The following is a 23,768-nucleotide window of genomic DNA, read 5'->3' on the forward strand; positions in this document are numbered from 1 at the left end:
GTAATATTTATCCCAAATTTAATAGTCCCCTATGAATCAAGGAAGATTTTCCTTAAACTCTGACCATGCCAGACATCTCTCAAATGAATGTTCTTCCCATAAAGGCAACAATGCTTCTCAGTTTCTCAGAAAGAAACTTTGCAGCCAAAATCACCCAAAACTTAAAATCTTCTGGCTCAGCTGCCTAGAGAATTGTCAGCGATTTCATTCATGACAGCTTTACACAGATAAAGCTTGCCTGTCTCAACTCCGCTGACAATATGAACAAGCAGGACTGAAGCATAAGAAAGAAGAGAGAAACAGGGGAGATAAACTAAACTATCTGGTGTCTAAGAGCTCTCCCAGACACCCTTTCTGTATGAAGTGGCAGTGCCCCACTTCTCTCTTCGTTACAAGGGCTTGAACAAGACATTTATTCAATGAAAGCTGACACTGAACAGATCCAGTCAATGCCTCTGGTTTTCTACTATTGCCCTCATGGATGCAGGCCTTGGCTGGCTGACTCACAACAGCTGTAACTTTGGACTGCAAGTTGTAAGATGTTCCTGGCCCTCCACTGCCTTACATGATCATTGGCCCAAGCTGGGAGTGAACATACTTTGCAGAGAAAAAAAGCATGACAAACAGAGACTCAAAGCAGCATGCAATATTTCTAAACTAAAAATTACAAGCAGTTTAGACTTGTGCTTCCATAAACCCTGTGACCTATAGTGTAATAAATAATAAAGTAAAAACAGATCCACAAATCAAGACACTTGCATTTTAAGAATAAAAAAAGCCAAAGTTCAGGGTCATAGCTGTCCTCCTTGGATCAAGGGTCATTTGACAGAGATACTTGGTTTGAAAGCCTCTGAGCTGAAAAACTAAGCAAGCCCACTGCAGCTCTGACAAGAGGCCAAAAAACTCAAATGAAAGAAAATTCCCACAAATGGGAGCATGATCTCAGAGCAGAAAAGGATCTGCTTCATGGGAAAAGTTTGGACATTTTAAAAAAGCCAGAGACCAGGCTCTGCGAGTTACCAGTCAGCTCTGTAAGCAGCATGGCTGTGAGACTATTAAACAAGAGCAGATGACAAGGAAGCAAACTACTCCAGCCCTAGACAAATAGAGCTGGAACATTTTCAAAAAGAACCACATTCCTTGCACCGCACTGAGTATGAAAACCAAACCACAATGTGGCCTTTCAAATTAGCACTTGGGAAAGACATGATCTAGTAAGAAGAATAACATCCTATGTCATCCAGAAGTGTAAATGCAGAGAAATGTTTTATCTGATCAGAGTAACGTCAGGATTAGCAACAAATATCTGGAGACCCTGCGTAAGTCACTAAGTCTCTTCTAAATCAGCTGTTCATGTTGCAGAGTTCCTGTATAAGCCCCAATAAGTAGGGGAAGTGTCAGTTTCACTTGGTAGCAACCACCATCTATCCAATCAACAGTATATTAATAGGGTGTTCTGTTCCAGCAGAAATCTGCAATAGCATGAGGCTTATAGGCAAACTGAGCATGAGATCTTCACAGGAAAGACATTTGACAGGTTTGTTGTTCCCACCCACATACTGAAAAGTCACACACGTGTGTGCATCTAGCATCTTCACCACACAGAATATTGAAAGCTGAAGCTGCACATCATTACTCTTGCATTTGACAGTTAAGTTATTTTGTTTTGTGGTGCCTACCTCTTTTGCAGAATTTACACTCTTCCATTCCATATTTGAATGGTTTTGTGTATTTTATAATTGTGATGGTTACAGGTAGGTAGCCGTGTTGGTCTGGATCGAAGTAAAATAAAAAAATAAAAAAATAAAAAAAAAATAAGGTGCTACTGAAGGAATTTTTTTATAATTGTGATGGTTTTCTTTGGTTCTATAATTGTATATTTGAGTGCTGTTACCCACCTTAGGACTTTATGGTGAAGGGTAGGTAAGAAATCTTATACTGTAAATGAATAAGTGTGTGTACAAATACACACACATATTCATCGCAAATGAAGTAAGAGATGTTTGAAGACAAAGAGGTCACAGGATATGCTCAATAAAACCATGAAAGCCCTACAAGAATTGAGAGTTCTGTATTGTTTATTTGATCATACACCTTCACAGAGCATCTCTTGTGATTCAGTATAAATAACACTTCCATTCCTCTAGTCAAACCTGTCACTAAACCTCTCATGAATAACCCTTCAGAAATAGGAGCTGCCCACACAGTTTAGCCATGAATTATTGCTCAAACCCTGGAAAAAGGCAGACCTGAGAAGGTATCTGTCATTTCCTCCCAACCACTTCTTGGAATATTTCCACCCACCTGTTAATGTCAGGGACAGAGGCAAGGTATCATGCTCTCATGGGGTTGGCAAACTTACAGTTATGTCAGTTTACTGGGCTATTTCCAGTACCAGAGCACCTCATAAATGGTAGCAGTTATTTTATTAATCTTGGTATTATGAGGCAGCTGCCTTCCCTCTTCTCTTCAATTTTCACTGAAAATTCTGTAGTTAAAAATTTCCAAGTCAGCTCGGGGCTGAAAGGGAATCTCTTATGGAAAGCATCCCTTTGGGGGCATCTGTGATAAAGATATACTGCTCTTCACTGACATTAATGTTGGGCAGAATGTAGTTCCAAATATATTTTTTTATTTTTTAGAAAAGGGAGAGAAAGAAGGAGAGAAACAACAGGTAATTCTGCTAGGTGTGGGAATATAAAAACTGACCATTAAGATCAAATATAATACTGAATTAATATTTCCAAATTATTCTTTTGAATATGCTGACAGTTTGCAGGAGTCTAAATCTATAAACATATTCATTATCCCTTACACTATTTTCAAATTATGAAACAAACATTATTGACTAAGGCTACAATCCTGTACCTGTTTACCTAGGAGTAGGCCCCTTTAAAACCTATGATATTTATTCTGAATAAACATGTAGAAGATTGTTCATTTCTCAAAACAAAAAGATGCCTGACAGTATGTGTTTGAGCATCTGGTGATTCAGCCCCGAACACAGAGCCTTGCAACCAGGTTTCACTCTTAATTTGAGCATTATTTGAAATTGCACTAATGCATTGGGGTGGGAACTGCACAATTCCACTTGCTTACTATGCCTCCACTGGTGTGCACTGGAGGCATATTAGCGGCACATAAAAAGACAATAAGAAAGAAAAGTGGGCACAAGCAAGATACAATTCTAACTAGCAAATGTAGCCAGTACAGAGGCTTGAGGGTTTGGGATACTCTAGTACAGTGGTGCCTCACTTAACAAATGCCCCGCTTAACGAAATTTCCGCTTAACGAAATGTTTTTTTCTAGTGGAGGTTGCCTCGCTAGATGAATTCGTTTTACGAAAAAATCGTCTAGCGAATCGCGGTTTCCCATAGGAATGCATTGAAATTCAATTAATGCGTTCCTATGGGCAAAAAAAAAATCCAAAAAAATTTCAATGCATTCCTATGGGATTCGCTAGACGAATTTTTCGTTATAAGAAAAGACCCGTGGAATGAATTAAATTCGTCTAGCAAGGCACCACTGTACATCAAACCCTTACAGCTACCAGAAATCTACCCATCCTCACAAAAGCTATTTATGTCCCTTCAAAAGGGAGCCTCCCTTAGAAGATTAGAAAGCTTGGTCACACAATGTCCAAGACAGCATTCTAGATCCATATGGGAATCCACTTTCAAGCTAACAGAAGGGAAAAGGAAGGCTACAACAACTTTATAGCAAGGACCGCAAGCCTACTCCCCAACTGCTCTATGCAATTTTTCACAGGTTTCAACTTGTCATCACTGATTCCAAATGCAAGAATATATAGCAGCAGTGCCCTCTACTGGCACAAGGAACAAATAGCTAAGCACTTGCTCTCTTTTTGCCTTCAAAAGTTTTAAAACATCAATTTCTCAAACATAAATATCCCAAGGGTAACATTAGTGGGCTTTAATCTCTTGGAATGAAGTGACATCACCACAATGAACATCCTATATAATAATGTCCAAGATGTCCCTGCGTCCAAGCTGTCCCGTGTGTCCCTGGGTCACTGCGCATGTGCCCCAGGGATACAGGGATTGGACAGCAGAGACTGCGCGCGCGCACTCTCCCCCCCCCTGCCTCCTCCAACCGCCGCTCCTGCCGGACACCGCCTCACTGCAGGGCACGTCAGGGAAGCGAGGGTGGAGGCCGGTGAAGGCCTCCTCACAACCCTCCCTGGCCGTGAGGAGCGGCGGTTGGAGGAGGCAGGGGGGGGGAGAGTGTGCGCGTCCTTCCTGTCGGCAGCTGGGGGAGAGGAACGGAGGAGGAGAACGCAGTGCTTTCTCCTCCTCCGTTCCTGTCCCCCTGCCGCCAACAGCAAGGACAGGTCCCAGGGTTCGGAGAAGCGCTGCGCAAGCGCTTCTCCGAACCCTGGGATGTCTGCTTGCTGTCGGCGGCTGCGGGAGAGGAACGGAGGAGGAGAACGCAGCGCTTTCTCCTCCTCCGTTCCTGTCCCCCTGCCGCCAACAGCAAGGACAGGTCCCAGGGTTCGGAGAAGCGCTGCGCAAGCGCTTCTCCGAACCCTGGGATGTCTGCTTGCTGTCGGCGGCTGCGGGAGAGGAACGGAGGAGGAGAACGCAGCGCTTTCTCCTCCTCCGTTCCTGTCCCCCTGCCGCCAACAGCAAGGACAGGTCCCAGGGTTCGGAGAAGCGCTGCGCAAGCGCTTCTCCGAACCCTGGGATGTCTGCTTGCTGTCGGCGGCTGCGGGAGAGGAACGGAGGAGGAGAACGCAGCGCTTTCTCCTCCTCCGTTTCTGTCCCCCTGCCGCCAACAGCAAGGACAGGTCCCAGGGTTCGGAGAAGCGCTGCGCAAGCGCTTCTCCGAACCCTGGGATGTCTGCTTGCTGTCGGCGGCTGCGGGAGAGGAACGGAGGAGGAGAACGCAGCGCTTTCTCCTCCTCCGTTCCTGTCCCCCTGCCGCCAACAGCAAGGACAGGTCCCAGGGTTCGGAGAAGCGCTGCGCAAGCGCTTCTCCGAACCCTGGGATGTCTGCTTGCTGTCGGCGGCTGCGGGAGAGGAACGGAGGAGGAGAACGCAGCGCTTTCTCCTCCTCCGTTTCTGTCCCCCTGCCGCCAACAGCAAGGACAGGTCCCAGGGTTCGGAGAAGCGCTGCACAAGCGCCTCTCCGAACTCCAGGATGTTCTAGCGCCCGTTATTAAACGGGCTGAAATACACTAGTAGACTATAAGATGTCTATGTAGAGGCAAACCTAATCTGGAACACATTTATGCAACTGGTGCACACTAACATCACAGGACTGGATCCCGAGTTGCCTTTCCATGAACAGAAGGGTTCCTTCTGTTTACGGATGGGACTGCAATCCAGCAAAGACTCCCACTGGGGGGAATGGGGGCAGGCCATTTTCATAGACAACTTTTCCTTTGCAGCCTCCTCACCACCTCCCACACTGTTCCAGAGTGTCCCCACAACTATAGGGGGAAACCATGAAAATAATTTGCCAGCAGAAGTACCCCAGGAGCAGAACTTTGCTTGTGGAAATGCTGGATTCAACCCTTATGCGCAATGTTAGTTTTTGTGTGAGCAAATAATCCAGAAGCAGGTCTTTTATGTCCAATATTCAGTTCTGAAGTTTTTTCCTCTCAAGTTTCACTTGAATATCTAACCTTGAATATTCATGTTAAGCAGGCAGAAGTCCTCTTTGACAAGACACAAAATATATTGCTGGGAGGAGCATAAAAGTAAATATGAAACTTTAAAGCATGCAACAGCTTCTAAGAGGCACACTGCAGCCTATCAAGTTGGTTTCTCATTTCATTTAGTCCTGCAACTGGGCTATGTAGTTGTTCGCCTTTGCCAGACCTAACTTAAGTAAACTTTATGAACAATTATATTTCCCCCATTAACTATAGAGAATAAAGAGGAAAAAATAATTGCATAAAGGAACTGCTTTTAAAAGTTCACTGAATATCCAACATTTGCTAATGTGGTAATATATAATTCCTTCATTTTTTAAATGTGGCTACTTAGGGTTGTGCCTGACTAAATCATTGAGCACAAGTGGAAGGACTTCCACATATAAAATGGAACATATTCTACCTCTCCCCTCCCCAGGGACCCCCAGATCAGGTCTGGGTGTTCCCCAACTCTTGGGAGTATATGGGGGGAGAGCAGGAAAGTTCCATTGTGCGAGCAGAAGTCATTCCACATGTGTAATAATTTAGTTGGACAAAACTCTTACTTACTTTCCTTTTACACTTCATTTTAGGGCCACATCACACATTCTTTGCTGTCATGAGCCCTGCAGCACTGTCTGGATCAGGTTTGAGTTGGTAGATTCCGAGAAAGAAGGAAGACATGGGAAGCAGGGGCTGAATTGTAGGAATGTAGGTTGGAGAAGATAGGGAGCTCATCTTTCCACCCCAACTTCAGTCACTTTGGAAAGGGGAGCAGAGATGCTGGCTCTCTCCTCTGACATTCCTGTGGAATGCTGAGTCTCAGTGGAAGCTGGGGAGGGTTTTGATCAGCTGAGGAGGGAGGCTCAACTGGAGACAGCAACAACTAAAGCAGAACCAGAATAGGAAGGTGCAATCTTGTTGCCTAGAACCAAGCATCCCCTTTGGTGAGATCAGACTCTCCTGTCCTGAGAGAGCACGAGCTTGCAATTTTGGCATTCCCACAAGTGAGAGAATCTCACAAGGGAACATGTCATGCCTTGTATTTAAAAGCTTGGCAGGAGGAAAGCGGAACCTTGATGGGACATCTTCATCACCTTCCATCCAGTTCTAAACTTCTTGCCCTGCTCCTGAACTCCTCAATCATGACTACCAAGTCAGTAACATTACTGTGCCAGAATAAATATCTATTTCTTACCTGCAAGTAATAACTTCTGTCTGTATGTGTTGGGTGGGAGCCAGGACATTTGCTATCAAATATACATGTGGCAAGGAACAGTGGCTAAATCTCAAACTCCCTGGCTCATAATACATGCTATGGTAAACACATATGTGTTCCACCAATGTTACATGTATGTAAATAATTTTCAGTGTACATATGTGCAAAGTGGTTTTGAGGTCATGGAGCAGGAGTCCAGTAACACTGCTTAAAATTAGCAATTTAGAATTTCATGAACTTTCAAGCGCAGATTTGCTGAAAATCACTATGTGTTTTCATTAAGCAGAGTATCTTTATTCAGAGCCGAGTGTTCACCTTACTCAGAAATGGGTAATTCCAAAGAAATCTGGATTTTATATCCATAATCAAGTAGGCAGTTTTTGAAAATAAACTCCTGTATTATTCACACAAAAATATGAGTGGAAGTGAAGGAACATGGAGTACATATTTCTATTTAAAGGATCCCTATTTCTGAAATGCTTGTTTCTGCCAAATGTCAATATAAAATATATTCCTTCCCAGTATACATTCATCCATGACAAAAGGTCACGATAACTCTGGGATAGTCCCATGACTTCTCTAAAAATGACCCCATCAAATATGTGAACAGTACAGAAGGCGACACGTCCTCCTGAATATCCCCAATAAAAATATATAATACATTTACACCACAAAGAGCAAAACATAGGCTACATATAGTTGTCCCCCTGCCCCATATGGCTAGCTGGATGCCTCTCAGTTTTCTACTGCTGTCAAATTTACCCCTGCCTCTGCCACTAAATTTGCCATGGCCACAGCTGCATTTGGTACTGTCTCTGCCACCAAAGCAACTTCACTTTTGCTAACCACCCATTACTTTAAAAAAGACAACCAAAGAAAACACCCTGCCCTTACAGAACTGAGCCAACATTGCCAGCTCTGTCTACCCTACTCTTTGCTTCCTCCAACCATAGATGTGCCAGGTAGAGCATCTATACAGCACTTTACCTTGCATACTCGACGATCAAAAGAAGAAGACAACAGCAAGATGTAGCAAGAGTAAGCAAGATAAGAATGGAACTCAGCACCGCAGTGGAGAAAGAAAATCCAAACGAGGGAAAGCAGAAGGAAGCACTTGCCAGATATAGGGAGTGGAGTGGGGAGATAAAGAGAAACAGTCATACCTCGTATCCCGAACGCCTTGGGAGTCAAACATGCCAGCTCCTGAACAATCAAAACCCAGAAGTGGACTTCTGGAACGGATTCCGTTTGACTTCCAAGGTACAACTATATATGGATTTTTTTAAAAAAATACCATTGCATGTCTCCTCTCATGCTGAGATAAAAGTGTGTTTGGTGTGTGTGTGTGTGTGAGAGAGAGAGAGAGAGAGAGAGAGAGAGAGACAGACAGACAGACAGACAGACAGACAGACAGACAGACAGACAGACAGACAGACAGACAGACATTGGTGGGGAGGGGGAAGGCTATGGGGAATGAGTGTGTTTGTGTGTACGAAATGAGTGTGTGGCCCCTGATCTACCACCACTACCTCTGGCCCTCAGGGCCAAAAAAGTTGCCCATCCAACTTTATGTGCATGTGAATTTAGCCTTCAATAAATGTATTTAATAAGCATACCGGTAATTGATTCTGGCAGAAATACTTGGTTTTAAGAATTATTCAGAAAAAGAACTCCTAAATGCCAGGAACCACATTTTGACAGTGCTAAGGAACAAGCTATGACTTGTTTAACCATGCTGTCCAAGCTGTGTATACTGGCACATGCAGCTCAAGCTCTCCCACTTGACTCCGATCTTAGTCAAACAGGGAAACAAACCCTGGAGCAGATGGCGTAGCACTACATGCAACCCAGCACTTGTGCTTTGTTTCCCTCCAAACAAGACACAATCTGTGCATCCTCGTAAGTATGCACAGGATCACAGGCTACGGGCACTTGAAATCTGTGTTTAGGCTCAAAGAAAAGTTTCCAAGCTTTGGTTGCCAAGGATTCTCCTCTTACCTTTCATTACCAATCAGGCATTTATGCCTAATGTATAGTAAATAAACTCTCTAAAGGAACTGAAGGTATTCACTTGGGACAGCAGTTGAAAATCATGCCAATAACTGTTTAATACTGAATGAGTCCATATGACAAATATTTATTTGTTTGGTTAAGCCAATATGAGACAAAAATCTTAAGTGCATTTGAGGGTGACTCAGGAGGGGAAAACTGGAAACAAATGCTGAATTTGTAAAGTACTTACAGCACTGATTGCAAAAAGAGAACAGAGTAAAACAACCCAGATTTCTGTGGGCAGTCAGGGTGGAAAGTAAGTGGAAAGTGGACATCTTTCCATTTTATTTAAATCTAATTGCTTCTTGGATAAAAGCTCCCAGGATATATGACTCCAGAATGCAGAGGTAAGAGTCCAGCATGCACAGTCCAGTATGCATGAATATAAATATTTTAAACAGGGAGCTCATTTGCCCTTTTTCAGGGTCCAATTCCTTGTATATTTCAGGAAACATTGTGAGTAGCCACTATATGCACTGAACTCAGAAGAGACTTTCTTCCATGTGGACAGCGTAATATGGGAACTGGGTATAATACTATCAATGACAATGACACATGGGTTGATTATCCCCCAAAATATGCAAAGTGTCAAACCAAGAAAGCTTTATACCAAGTGCATCAAAATCATCATCACTAAACAGACTAGAACCATATTGAATTTAAAAAGTCATTTATAGTTAAGAGACTTTTGCTTACAGCAATTGCAGAACAAACAGAAAATATGTAACAGAGTCCTTTCTCATGGTATTCCTGTTCATACCATCAATGAATTGCATAACTGTTTAATTCTCAAGACTAAATTGAACATATCCTAGAGTTTCTCCATTCATTCCTTGAAATACCGATATATTTCTGAAATTGTCAGGCTGCCCTGTCCCCCTTTCTGCTAATTTTTCAGAAATTATTTAGGACTGCTACTTGCACAATCTTGACTTCCAGTGTTACTGAAGACAGATTCAAGATCACTGTACCCAACGTTACTGCAAGAAAGAGGACACTGTAGTAATACAGCTTGGAACAGAATGAGTGCAAATAAGACCTGGCGGCAAATGCTATATATCACTATTGATTTCAAAGACCACTCCAACACGTTCCATGAATCGGCATTTATCACAAACTGAGGAATACTGAGCATTGTAGTACACTGCCCTTCACCTCTTGACAATTAAGGTTGTAAACTTCCACACAAATATCACCGAGCTTCTGCAGTGCCCATTAAAGACTGATGACCTTGTGGTTATTCAGCATTTTGCAAAATGAAATGGCAATTTTTATTTACTTTTTTTTAAAAAAAGTATCACAGCAAATGAAGCACACAGTTTCTGAATTTGCAAAACAGATCACAACTACCAAAGCTAAAGAATCGTTGCCTTTAATTTACCAGTTACTAATAATGAAAGTTTTACAAAAACAGAAATCATTTTAATTACAATTGCAAGAACAGTCAGCATAAGATGTCTGTTTATACTCTAGAACCAACAAAACCTATTTGCCAAAATTTGAAAGGGGGGTATTATTTAATGCCACATAATTTGAATAAGATCTACAAAACCAACACACATACTTTATAATATGGCATTTGTATATCACTTAATCATAAAAACTTCTAAACAGCTTACTAGGGAGAGAGAGATAACAACAAGTTAACCTAAAAGAATTATGAAACTTAGATCAAATCAGCAGTTTGAAATATACATTATAAAATAAAATTACACATGAAAATGCATGACAACTTTACTTTTCTGAGTAGGCTTGACCAAACAAAAAGGTTTATAGCTGGCACTGAAAATAGCATAGTGAAGGTGCCTGCCTAATGTCAGTAAGCAGGGGGTTCCAGAGTGTTGATGCTGCCAAGCAAAAATAGTAAATGTATCTATGTTCTTTGGTATTGAGAATCTTCATATATATTCCATTTATTTATTAGATAGTCTATCACCTCTTCGCAGGGACGCAGGTGGTGCTGTGGGTTAAACCACAGAGCCTAGGGCTTGCTGATCAGAAGGTCGGTGGTTTGAATCCCCGCGACGGGGTGAGCTCCCATTGCTCGGTCCCAGCTCCAACCTAGCACGTCAAAGTGCAAGTAGATAAATAGGTACTGCTCCAAGCGGGAAGGTAAACGGTGTTTCCGTGTGCTGCTGTGGTTCGCCAGAAGCGGCTTTGTCATGCTGGCCACATGACCTGGAAGCTGTACGCTGGCTCCCTCGGACAATAACACAAGATGAGCGCCACAACCCCAGAGTCGGTCACGACTGGACCTAATGGTCAGGGGTCCGTTTACCTTTACCTTTATCACCTCTTCCTTTTATTTGGGGGTTCTTTATTATATATGTATTGATAACAATGTATACAAATTTAAAAGAAACATTAGCTATTTCAAACATTCCCCAATAAGGAAAGTATAGAAAATGTGGATTAAGACCAACAATAAAACCAGATTAAGCAGAAGCACAGCAATTCTATAAAAGGACTGTGGACATAGCACAATCTTCAAGAAATAGCAAGCAGATCCAGCTGTTGAGCTGTCCTAGTTACTTACTGGTCTCTGTCCAGCCCTCCCACAGCCACCACACAAGTAAATCAAAACACATCTGTAATCAACACCAACAGCCCTGGGCTGTAGTGGAACATTTTCAAATACAGTAAAAGGTTTCCATGCAAAAATTCCTAATAGGGAACATAGCTAGGTTGTCAAATGGAACTAATTACTATTTGCATCTTGCACCTCCTGAGATGGCTCTGGCCTTAGGAAGGTATCAAAATAGAGAGCCAGTGGTCTTTAAACATATGATCCAGTATTCAAAACAGCATTTCAGTGGGAGAGATTGGGGGACGCACACCACACACATTCCCTGGTGATGGCAAAAGTTTAGTGTGTAAGTACTTTGAGTATTTAGTGTTTAGGTTGAGGCCCTTGGTTAGAGGATTGTGATTCAGGAAACTGAAGTTTACCACAAGCAAGGAGTAGCAAAGTAAAGAAAACTCTTAGTTGGCTATTTGGGGGAGAAGGGGCGCATTTTTTTAAAGTGCAGGAGGTGGTTAGGGTTGATCAAGAGAACATGTTTCTGTTCCACTAAAGGAAAGCAGATTACTTTAAAAAGCGAAGTGCAATGTGTACTATAATAATGTGGAGTCATTCAACTACTCTGTCTCCAATTTATCTTTTCAGTTTGGAATGCTGAAAAAAATCTTGGAAAGCACCTGGGAGACAGGTAGATAGAAGAATGATGTTTTATTCCAAAGGAAAGCAGGAATGTTACATTAATAACCAAAGCTGCAGCACAGAAAAGCAAGCAGGAAGAACATCATTTCATACTTTTTCACACATATTTATGTTCCATCCATAGAGGAGGGATCAGGGTTAAACATAATTTTTAGAGAATGCCAAAAAAAGAAATCTACTGCCCTCAAGTGGTAACAAATATCTACTTTAAGACACTGAACGCTGAGCTTTTTCCACTTTACAAAGGGCTTTAAAAGATTGCTTAATGAGATTGATACTGTGTGTGCCATGATTCTGCAACAAAGCACAGAAAAAGCAAATGGCTTTCATATCCAACATGAGCCATACTTAAAGTATACCCACTGAAATCAATGGTCTTAAGTAACTGCTGATTTCAAAGAAACTATTCCAACTATAGCTTACTTAGGTATCACCCGCAGAGATCAGCTTTGTAAAAAAATAAAAATCAGTTTTCATTTAAGGCATTGAAGATAGACCAATTGCTTGTTCTGGACAGGTTGCATTCCCTCTGAAGGAGCAGCCATGTAGCTTGGGGGCATTCATCGATACATCTTTGTCATTAGATGCCCAAGTGACCTCTCCTGGCTAGGAGGGCCTTTTACCAGCCTTGTCTTGTACTCCAGTAACAGCTGCATGCGCATCATCAGGATAGTCTGGCCACTGCAGCCCATGCATTAGCAGCCTTGAGACTGCCTTACTTACTTTGGCTTGGTCCAAAAGCTTCAGCTAGTGCAGCATGCTAACAGAGGTGCCACATGCTGTTGGCTAAAACATCTGCACTGGATGCCCATAGGCTACCAGTCCAAGCTCGATATTTTTGTATTAATATACAGTACAAAGATCTGAACAATCTGGGTCCAGGATATCTCATAGGCAGCATGAGGCCCATATTCCAAGCTCAATCACCAAGATAATATGGAGGAGTGCTGTTAGTTGTCCCTAGTTTCATAGATCTGACTAGATGCAGCTAGAAGTCAGGCATTTAGGGTTGTTGGTACACATGCTGAGAAGTACTCTTTCAGCCGAGATTTGGCAGGCATCCTTGCTGCTAATTTTCAAGCACCTTCTGAAGACTTTTTTATGCCAACAGGACTTTTTGGTTGTTTAATTTTTTCTTAAGAAGACAGTCGTTTTTTTGATCATTCTGTATTGCTTTTCTGGCATCGTATGGCTTATTATACTTATATTTTATATGAGTAGGTAGTTTATACATATTTTGTAAGTAAAATAAATAAGGCAGCCAACAATGCTGCAGCAGGTGCCCCAAAACTAGTGAATGACTAAACTTCTGCTTAATTCAATAACAAAATGTAAGCAAATGTTCAAAAAGAAAGAGAGACTAGGTGCCAAAAACTTTCAAAAGTGTAAAGTGGGAGCAATGTACATTAGCTTTCAGCAAGGCAATTCTTTCTTAAGAAATAAGGCAGGGGTCCCCAGACTTACCCGCCTTCGGGCCGGTGCCCGCCGCGCCAATCGTGCGGCGGGCTGGAGGGCGGGAGAGTGCGCACGCAGTGGGCCGGAGGGTGGGGGAGTGCACGCCAGTGCGCATGCGCACACCCATTTACTGGCGCGGTGGCGCGCTTCCAGGCCGGAAAAATCGCCGAAAATTGTTTGTGCGCATGCGTATGGCCTCCCCCGACCCGGAAGTGCACCTCCCCCGACCCGGAAGTGCACCGGAAATGACCTCTTCTGGGTCGGGAGAGGCCCATACGCATGTGCAGAAACGATTTTCGGCATTTTTTTCTGATCTGGAAGCGCGCCGCCGTGCAGCGCGCCACAAGAGCGGCCGGCGGCAGTGGGCGGCGGGGGTCGTCGCGGGCCGGATTGGGAGGCCAATTGGGCCGCATCCGGCCTGGGGGCCGTAGTCTGGGGACCCCTGAAATAAGGTAAAGGTAAAGGGACCCCTGACCATTAGGTCCAGTCGTGACCGACTCTGGGGTTGTGGCGCTCATCTTTCGTTATTGGCCGAGGGAGCTGGCGTACAGCTTCTAGGTCATGTGGCCAGCATGACAAAGCCACTTCTGGTGAACCAGAGCAGCACACGGAAACGCCGTTTACCTTCCCGCTTGGAGCAGTACCTATTTATCTACTTGCACTTTGACGTGCTTTCGAACTGCTAGGTTGGCAGGAGCTGGAACCGAGAAACGGGAGCTCACCCCATCACAGGGATTCGAACCGCCAACCTTCTCATCAGCAAGCCCTATGCTCAGTGGTTTAACCCACAGTGCCACCTGGGTCCCTCTTAAAAAATAGAGAGCTGCAATTATTTGAATTAATTGACTAGAGAAAAGAGCACTACAGTACAATAATTAGTCTAACACTATTTTAGACTTCTAAACCTCCAAGTTATTTAGCAAATAAAGCCTGTTATTAAAGTAATTCAGTTTTGTTATTTGCAGGAGAACAATGCAGCTACCCTTCCAACAAGGCTGTGTGTAAGTCATGATGCAAGAGCTGAAATACAATTAGAAGAAAACTAGCACAAGCAAAGCTTAGTCAGCCATGTGGGAATACAGTCACTTCTGATAAATAGCACCCTAACAAACCAAGGCTGCCTTTCAAGAAATGAACCACACATCCAAGATAATGGTTATGATCCAAATAATTTCTTTCACAAGCAAAATACAGTTCTGCTCCTGAGGGCGGTGGGATGGCGTCCTCAATCTCTATCCTCCAGGATCAGCCCCCGCATCACATCCCCTATCATCCTAGAGGGACCCCTTACATGTAGGGAAGTGCAATTGACTGTAGTGGAACAGATGCAAGGGAAAGCATTGTTGCATGAAAGAAACTTCTCTCATGCTCTCCTTGATCCCATGTGGTTTGGGGTTAGGACTTACTAGCTGCTCTTGAGCTGTTATCACTCTCCTGATTTTATCAAGGTTCTAGATACAACTTTTTGCTGCAGTGAGGTTGCATGGGACAGCGAGTCCTGGGTCAGTGAGGACTCCTGGCAGAGATGATGCATTTGTATTTTCTTCAATTAGGAATTCTGGCAGCATCTTGATCAGCCTCACATTACTGAGTATCTTCCATGAGTATGGGGTGGGCCAGCAAGCTCAGCCCTGCTCTAACCTCATGCACCAGCACTCATGCAAGGAGAGAATAATTCAACAATTTAGGTAATTCGGCTAAAATGCCAGGCAGCCTTTCAAATTAGAGCACCAAAATTATCCACATGCTGGGGAGCAAAGACAGAAGACAATCAACAGCTTGTCATTGCTTTTTGTTTGGACTGCAAAAGCAGGAGGATGAAGGTATCAAATATATAATACATGGCTAATGCCCTGCATTCAACATTGTAGTTGTGCAGATTTGTGGTAATGGTTACAGCTCACTACTCCAACACTTATGCCTACAATTCCATGCAGCATAATGGTGTATACTTAAAACAAATTTATACCACGTTTACTAAGTTGCACACTTTTGATGATGATTAATAATAATAATAATAATAATAATAATAAATATTAAAGCCACTCTGGGCAGCTTACAACAGAAAAATGAAATGAAATAATTAAACATTAAAAGCCCCCCTAAACAGGGCTGCCTTCAGATGTCTTCTAAAAATCTGGTAGCTGTTTTTCTCTTTGACATCTGATGGGTGGGCGTTCCTCAGGGCAGGCGCCACCACCGAGAAGGCCCTCTGCCTTTTGATACTTTCAGAGTTATAAATCCATAACTTAAGCTTATGCAATATGTATTTGAGAAACACTTTCTAACTATTTATATAACGAAGATTGTGAATATGGTGTCTCAGAATCCCCTTTCAGGTCCTAGAGCAGGGGTTCCCAACAAAATTTTCTCGAGGACCCCTCATCAAGCCGCTATTGTGACAAGGACCCCCATTAATTCCTAATCCTAAAATTAAAAAGTGAGAGCCAAATTAAGAGTCTTTTTATATTTTATATTTATACGTTTTTTACAGTTACAACAGAGTACTCCATCAGTATACAGTTAGTTTTAATTTTCCGTTCTTAATGAGATGAACCACTTTTTAACCAACGATCCATTTTTAACTACGCGAACTGTAGCTTCCGCGAAAAACAACACTTTGCTTACAAACACTACTGTTTTGCAAAGAGGCAGCACGCGCCAGGGAGGAGGGAGGGGAATGGAGAAGACAGGGTACCTGCACAGTAGCGCACAAATGAAGCCGACGCGCGCAAAGCATCTTGGGGAGGTGAGCGTTAGTAGAATGCGCACGCTGCCTCTTTGCAAAACAACGGCATACAGCAGAACTACTGCCTCTATCTAATTCTAGTTTTGCGCTAGACTCTGCTCATGCAGGAAGCGGCCAAAACAAAAAATCTGTTATCATACGAAATATATTTAATATATTTTTTATTCTAATAGCATCTTGCGGACCCCTCTGGCATAGCTCGCGGACCCCTGGGGGTCCGCAGACCACCTGTTGGGAACCACTGTCCTAGAGATAAGCAACATACCTGCTAGAAGAAAATCAAGCCTCACAAATAACTAAATAGCGGTAGGGGGGGTGAGAAAGTGTCAAATATATGACCGGCACAAGCATTACTTCAAACCTCCTGCATTATCAGCAGGAACCCTGCAAACATAACAGTCTTAAAACTCTTTTTCCTGGAACTCAAGTTCAGATTATCTTTGAACAGAGCTTGCAACCATAAAAATGGAAGTGAACCACAACCTACCAGGAGCAGCTGAGTGAGTCTATTTGCTCATGCACCTAATTTCTGTTCCCATAGAAACAGACAGACGGGAAACAGATAAGAATTGCATCTAGTGCTTTCCTGCTACCAACTATTTTTGCAGTACAACCATTGGAGAAAAGCCAGTGACAACAGCAGCAGGAAGAAATGAGTAAGAATGTCATTTTATGCTTCAGCAGGAAGCAGGCATGGAGTAAAATCTGTCTACTGAATGGCTTCAGCAGTCATTTACAGGTTTCTACGGGTTCAGGGCTGCAGCATTTGTCAGGAAATTTGAGCTAAATCTGTAAATATATTCCAAGGCTGAGAGAGAGCAGATGTCGTGATTTGATACATACTGGTAGGTGTCCAGCCAAAGCAGAATCAGCCAAGGTTACAGTGCTGCATATGTCTGCCCACCCATGCTATTCAACTTTTCCCTTAAAAAACAAACACCACACAAATTGCCTAATGCCAAGTACTCAGCTACCAAGTACTAAGGGACCAAAGCTCATTGGTAGCCGGCATGTCTTGCATGTAAGTAGAACCCAAACCCAGGGTTGGGAAGTACCTCTGCCCCAAGTCATGGATAGCTGCTACCAGATGGGATAGAGGGCTAGATGAATCAATACTGTGGCATCATATAAGGCAACTTCACAGGTACAGTGCAATTTTAAAAAACAAGACCTTGCCCATTTCTTCGGGGAATATATATATATTGTTAAGGTTTATTTCCTTTATTATACCTGTTATAATATTCAAATGCAATAATTCTTAGGAAACATACGGTACTAAAGTTCCAGACATATCAATGCACTCTTGATGCATTTAAGACAGCAATTAAATCCCTTCCACTTAAACATTTGGGCTTCTGCTACTGCTGCTGTCGCTACTACTATTTATATCGCCTTCCATTTACAAAGTGCTTCACAATCTTTACCTTCCTCATGTTTGATAAAACTATGAACTCAGTGTCTCTTCAACAGGTGGGCAATATTTTTTCTTGGGACCAACCAAAATGTCACAAAAGTGTGGCAAGCTTTAGAGTTCTCCAGAACTCTTAGTCAAGCACAATGTTACACAAAGAAGAGTGAGGGGGGGACAAGATAAAAGGGGACAGAAATTAGGCTAATGTGGCAGCTATGAGACCAACTTGTAGGCTCAGTTTCAAGGTACAGATGATAATTTTTGTGACATTTTGGTTGGTCCAAATAAAACTATTGCCCAACTATGGTTATTTGGGGGGAGTGTGTCTTGTTTTATAATAGTTTTTTGTGCTCACGTTTTCGAATTCAAGCCTTTGCAATGGGCAGCTTTTCAAATGTTAAATGTTTGCCTGTTTGACTAAAGAATTTATTTACATGAGCCTGTTGGCTAAAGATCTGCTGAAAAGTCCTATCTAAAACTGTGCAGTTCGAGTCACTAACTTATCTCATTAATGTGCTTGTTTATGCGATTTCTATACTCCCTTCATCAACACTAGTACTAGGAATGTTGATCAGGCAGTCCAGGAACATGTCATACTGTGTAAAGATCAGCCCAGATATTCCACTTGTCTGAAATAAGAGATAGGAGACAGAAAAAGCAGGAAGGAAGTTAACACCTACTATTGAACATCAGAAAATGCAAATATAGGAAGAAGGAGGGTTGAGAGGAAGTCTAGGTAAAACAGGTGATATTGAGGGGGGAGCTTGACTTGACTACCTGTTTCCCCTGAACAGACACAGAAGTTTCCATCTACAAGCAAACTCTTCATAATTTTGTATGTGAAGGGTAAACATGCCATGATCCTGTATTCCAAACCCATGACAACACATAGAATATCGATTTTACTCTATTTATTTTCTGTGCTTAAGAAAAAGTGAAAGCCAAGATCTTCCCCACTCTGTATCATCATCTACAGTTACTAGGCAACTGTGCAACTGCAAAAAGTGCAGTTCAAATGAAAGAGAGTTGGTCAATGGTATCATGCCCTCCAAAAATGACAGCAAAAAATAGATAGTAGAAATGAAGTGGATTTATGCTTCTGACATAACAAGACACTAAGTGCAAGTTGTAGGCAATATATATACGTACAGAAGTAACAAGGAGTCCTTTGGCATTTTAAAGATTAACAAGCTTGTGGTATAAGATTTCATAGACTAGAGGGATTAGAAATATGCCTGAAATGTTAACTTAGGTTAGCAGGTGTGTATACACACACACACACACACACACAAAAAAAAAAAAATTGTAGTTACATGCAAAGGAGAAAAACATTAGAAATGATCCAGCAAAAGTTAAGCATTGAGGTCCAATTTATTTCAGAAGCATGTGCTTTATTATCTGCCACTGAATGAACTAAAATGCTGTGAACTGCCCTGAAATCTATGGATGAAGGGTGGTGTACACATTTAATAAATACATTAAATGAATGAATAAAAATAAAATTTCGATATACCGTACTTAATTTTGGCTAGGTTGTGCTGATTCATGAAATATATGAGAACCCTATATGACCTAGAAATAGGCTACAGTATTTAGTTTACAAACAAAGTTATCCTGTCAAAGTTTGAACTACAAGCTGAACACTACTGGAGCCAAATGGTCCAACTATAATTGCACATCCTATGCTTAAACCTAGACAGCATCTTAAAAAGCAGAGACATCACCTTGCCAACAAAGGTCCGTATAGTTAAAGCTATGGTTTTCCCAGTAGTGATATATGGAAGTGAGAGCTGGACCATAAAGAAGGCTAATCGCCGAAGTATTGATGCTTTTGAATTATGGTGCTGGAGGAGACTCTTGAGAGTCCCATGGACTGCAAGAAGATCAAACCTATCCATTCTGAAGGAAATCAGCCCTGAGTGCTCACTGGAAGGACAGGTCGTGAAGCTGAGGCTCCAATACTTTGGCCACCTCATGAGAAGAGAAGACTCCCTGGAAAAGACCCTGATGCTGGGAAAGATTGAGGGCACAAGGAGGAGGGGATGACAGAGGACGAGATGGTTGGATAGTGTTCTCGAAGCCACCAACATGAGTCTGACCAAACTGCAGGAGGCAGTGGAAGACAGGAGTGCCTGGCGTGCTCTGGTCCATGGGGTCACGAAGAGTTGGACATGACTGAACGACTAAACAACAACATGCTTAAAGAGCATTATTAGAGACACTATTTTTAACACTGATCAGGCATCACACCAACTGTACTACTACATTTTACTTCCCAGCTGACCTCATTGTAGTTATGACATTTGTCAGGATACTTTGGCTGCAATCCAAAGCCTTACATGCCTAGAATTAAGTTCCATTGAACTAAGTGGGACTATTTTCCAAGTAAGCATGCATCAGACGTGGGATGTTACTCCACTGTACTTCAAATGCATTTGTTCTCCAGTGTCAACTCCTATTTTTCTATATATGTACTTACCATTTTTTAACTTCCATAAAGCAAGTAAGCAAACTGCTGTCTCAAAGACTCATCTCACAATACCCATGGTGGTTTCCAAGAGAAAATGAGGTGCAGTAAATAGTTATATACAGGAAGTTAAACATTACAATAATATACTTTACTGTTATCTTAACAACGAAATAAGTATGCCACAATAATAAAGCCAAGTGGCAGACAAATATCAAGACACTACCACAACCCTTTCCTAAACACACAGCACATTTTACTGCAAATATAATAAAAGCTCCTGCACTACATCAGATACAGAGGGCAATGTAGGAGAGTTTGGAAGTGAATAATGTATTCACGTTAGGTACTCTGAAACAACCCAGTAACTGTTTTGGTGCTGCCAGGAAACATGGTAATAGAAAAGGACAAAGCAGGCCACTGCCAGGCTATGGGTCAAATACAGCCCATGGCACCACCCCAACAGGCCTGCAGCCTCCCCTCCTCAATTCCCAGCACCACAAACCTCCCTTTGAAACCAGCATATATTTTTCCAAGCCTAAATGTGGTACACAGGGCCATATGGGGGAATCATAAGTGGGAAGTGAAGGGTTAACATTTATAGCTGGAAAAGCCCCCCATGCCACCTTCAGGCTTGGATAAAAATCCCTCCCATTGACTCCAAGCCTGATTCTAGCAAGTAGGTGTGGATCTGTCCATGTGTCCATCACCAGAATGTGATTGTGTCTAACTGCAGCAGGATGTGCAAAGCCCATCACCCCAGGTTTATGTTAAAATCTTAAGTTGCCATGCTCTTTCCTGTCATACTGAACACTGCCTTTCACACTGAACACACCATGGTAGCTTGCTCATATAGTAACCAAGTTGCAAAAAACTAAAATGAATATCCAATAGCATGCATATAGCAAGAACACTTATGTGGAAGAGAAGCAGGGAACTTGTAGTTTCACCCTGTCAAAACAAGATGTTTAAGATGTCAGGAAGGAACCAACAAGAGATAGAAAGGAGAAGTGTGTTCAAACTAGGGAGAAACCCAGATTATCCTTCATAATTTGCAAACCATCAATTGCATCATGGATTGAACCTAATAATAATGAAAGCAACAACATTTTGATTGCTTTTTTTTGTTTAATAAAGCATTGGTGAAACAAATCTTCTTCAGCTATTTAAATAAGGACTAAACTAGAATTGGTTCCACCTGAGCAACCAAAGCCCAAATACACCAGGAAGCAAGGCATTGAAGTTGCATCTCACTCTGTGAAAATACCAGCACAATGACTGCATTTTGTATGTGTGTTGGATTATTCATTCAGTTGTGTCCTGGTATGTACTGGACACAATCAAAACATACATTGTATGACATAGTAAGTCATATCTAACGGAGGATAAAAAAATAAATGGAAACAATATGTTTCTGCTTGTATAAAAGATAAAAAAATAAAGAGCTGTTACCACCAACATAATAACAATAGTAATAAATATTCACACAAGTCTCAGTGGCTCACCCAACAGTAGTAACATATATAACTACCACATCTATAGACAAAATACCTATGTAAATGCAACAGGAACCTACAGTTCATTTTATAATTTTCCAATTAATTGATTTAGGTAATAAAAACATTAAGAGGAAGATACATTTGATCGCTACAGCACAGGAAAGGATCAAACAATTGTTTGGACATATGGTATTCTACAGCAGGCAGACCTGAAATCTATAAAAAAAGATTAGTTAGCCATACATCTATGGAGGCTCTTAAATGGCCTGAGCAACATACTTACTTGAATCCTCCCATCGGAGAAGATGCAGTTTCCAAGCTGAATAATACAGAAAGCCCAGCACCAGAAAGAGACAGAGGGCTAGTAGCAGGTTACGCATGTACACCAGCAGTCCCATCTTCATATAGGGTTGTCTCTTTTATAATACCTGGGGAAAGAAACCAGTTTGAGCATTGCATTTTCTAGTTTGTTTACTGAACCCTCTGCAGCCTAATACACACAGACATAAAATATCAAGCAGCAAATCTGTTCCCTTCCTAACATGCATATTATGTAGATACTCTTATCAGCAACAGCACAATTTTATGTCTCTTGCATGGAATTAAGTTCCATTTAAATGAACAGGATACATTTCTGAGTAACAGTCTGTGAAAAAACAAGTAACAATAGGAAAAATTTCTGAGTAACTGTCTGTATGTGAAAAATAAATAAATAAATCAGGGGTTGCTCCTCCAAGCATTGGTCTATAAATGCTATTCTTAGATGTTATCAGAGTCCATAGAAAGCCAACTCATTCCTAGATCACTATGTTTAGAAAATCCACTGCTCTGTAACACATGACCTCAATTATAAAAACTTAGAACAAGCTATACTAAAAGTCAAAAAATATTCCACTAGACTAAATAAATGGCACAAGATAATTAATTTAAATAGAATAAAATAAAAAATATTGAGTATATATGAAATTATTTTCCCAAGAACTTGCTGGCTTTAATTTGCACAAATCTTAAAAGTACAATTCACATTCATTTAAACTTTCTATAAGCCGTTCACCCTCAGTAAAATAGCCCATGACGCTTTCAACACCATAATGCAATGCAATACAGGGTTATAGCAACATTTCCCCCAAAATTAATAAGACTTAATTCTGAGACAAAGCTTCTACATAGCCAAGCACCATTGGTATTTTAAGATTAAATGAGATGTATGTCCTTGGCTAGGGGACCCAGGTGGCGCTGTGGTTAAACCACTGAGCCTAGGGCTTGCCGATCAGAAGGTCGGCGGTTCGAATCCCTGTGACGGGGTGAGCTCCCGTTGCTTGGTCCCAGCTCCTGCCAACCTAGCAGTTCGATAGCACATCAAAATGCAAGTAGATAAATAGGAACCGCTACAGCGGGAAGGTAAACGACGTTTCCATGTGCTGCTCTGGTTTGCCAGAAGCGGCTTTGTCATGCTGGCCACATGACCTGGAAGCTATACGCCGGCTCCCTCGGCCAATAATGCGAGATGAGCGCGCAACCCCAGAGTCGGTCACGACTAGACCTAATGGTCAGGGGTCCCTTTACCTTTTTTATGTCCTTGGCTACTGCAGTCAATGGAGATGTGGCAGAGCAGGTGCTAACAAGACCTGCATTTTTTACAACTGTCTTAAAAACTATGGGCATAATAGCAACTTGGCATATGCCTTAATTAGAATATATCCCATATTGGATAATTGCTCATCCCTCAATAGCAATAAGAATGGTGATAACTCTAAATAGAAAAATACTAATCTGCTATCCATAATCTGTACACATGAATGAGAAAAGCAAGGAATGAGAAGAGAGGACTCAAAGCCCTTGGCTTGTTCCCAATTTTTCAAACCATGGTTTTGACTAACATACAATATAGCACCACATATTTCTTAAAGCCACTAGGTATTTGCTATCTTCATCATGTCAGATTTAGTTTCCATGTAGAAAAAGAGATAAAAATTAACCTTCTCTCATAGAAGGCTCATTAACTTTGCATGTGCAAAGATTTTCTCAACAAGTGATGGA

General features: G+C 41.9%; 1 protein-coding gene across 5 annotated transcripts in view; it reads right to left on the minus strand.

The window, feature by feature from the left end:
* Positions 1-23,768, minus strand: part of ST3GAL3 (ST3 beta-galactoside alpha-2,3-sialyltransferase 3) — a 191,127-nt gene that overhangs the window by 162,195 nt on the left and 5,164 nt on the right. For all 5 annotated transcript variants that reach the window (XM_035123840.2, XM_035123842.2, XM_035123843.2 and 2 more), the window contains exon 2: positions 22,012-22,156. In XM_035123840.2, coding sequence (XP_034979731.1) covers positions 22,012-22,132 — 121 coding nt within the window. In that variant the 5' untranslated portion in view covers positions 22,133-22,156. The remainder of the gene's footprint in view (positions 1-22,011; positions 22,157-23,768) is intronic.

This window comes from Zootoca vivipara, chromosome 7 (genome assembly GCF_963506605.1).
Source record: "Zootoca vivipara chromosome 7, rZooViv1.1, whole genome shotgun sequence".
NCBI lineage: Eukaryota > Metazoa > Chordata > Lepidosauria > Squamata > Lacertidae > Zootoca > Zootoca vivipara.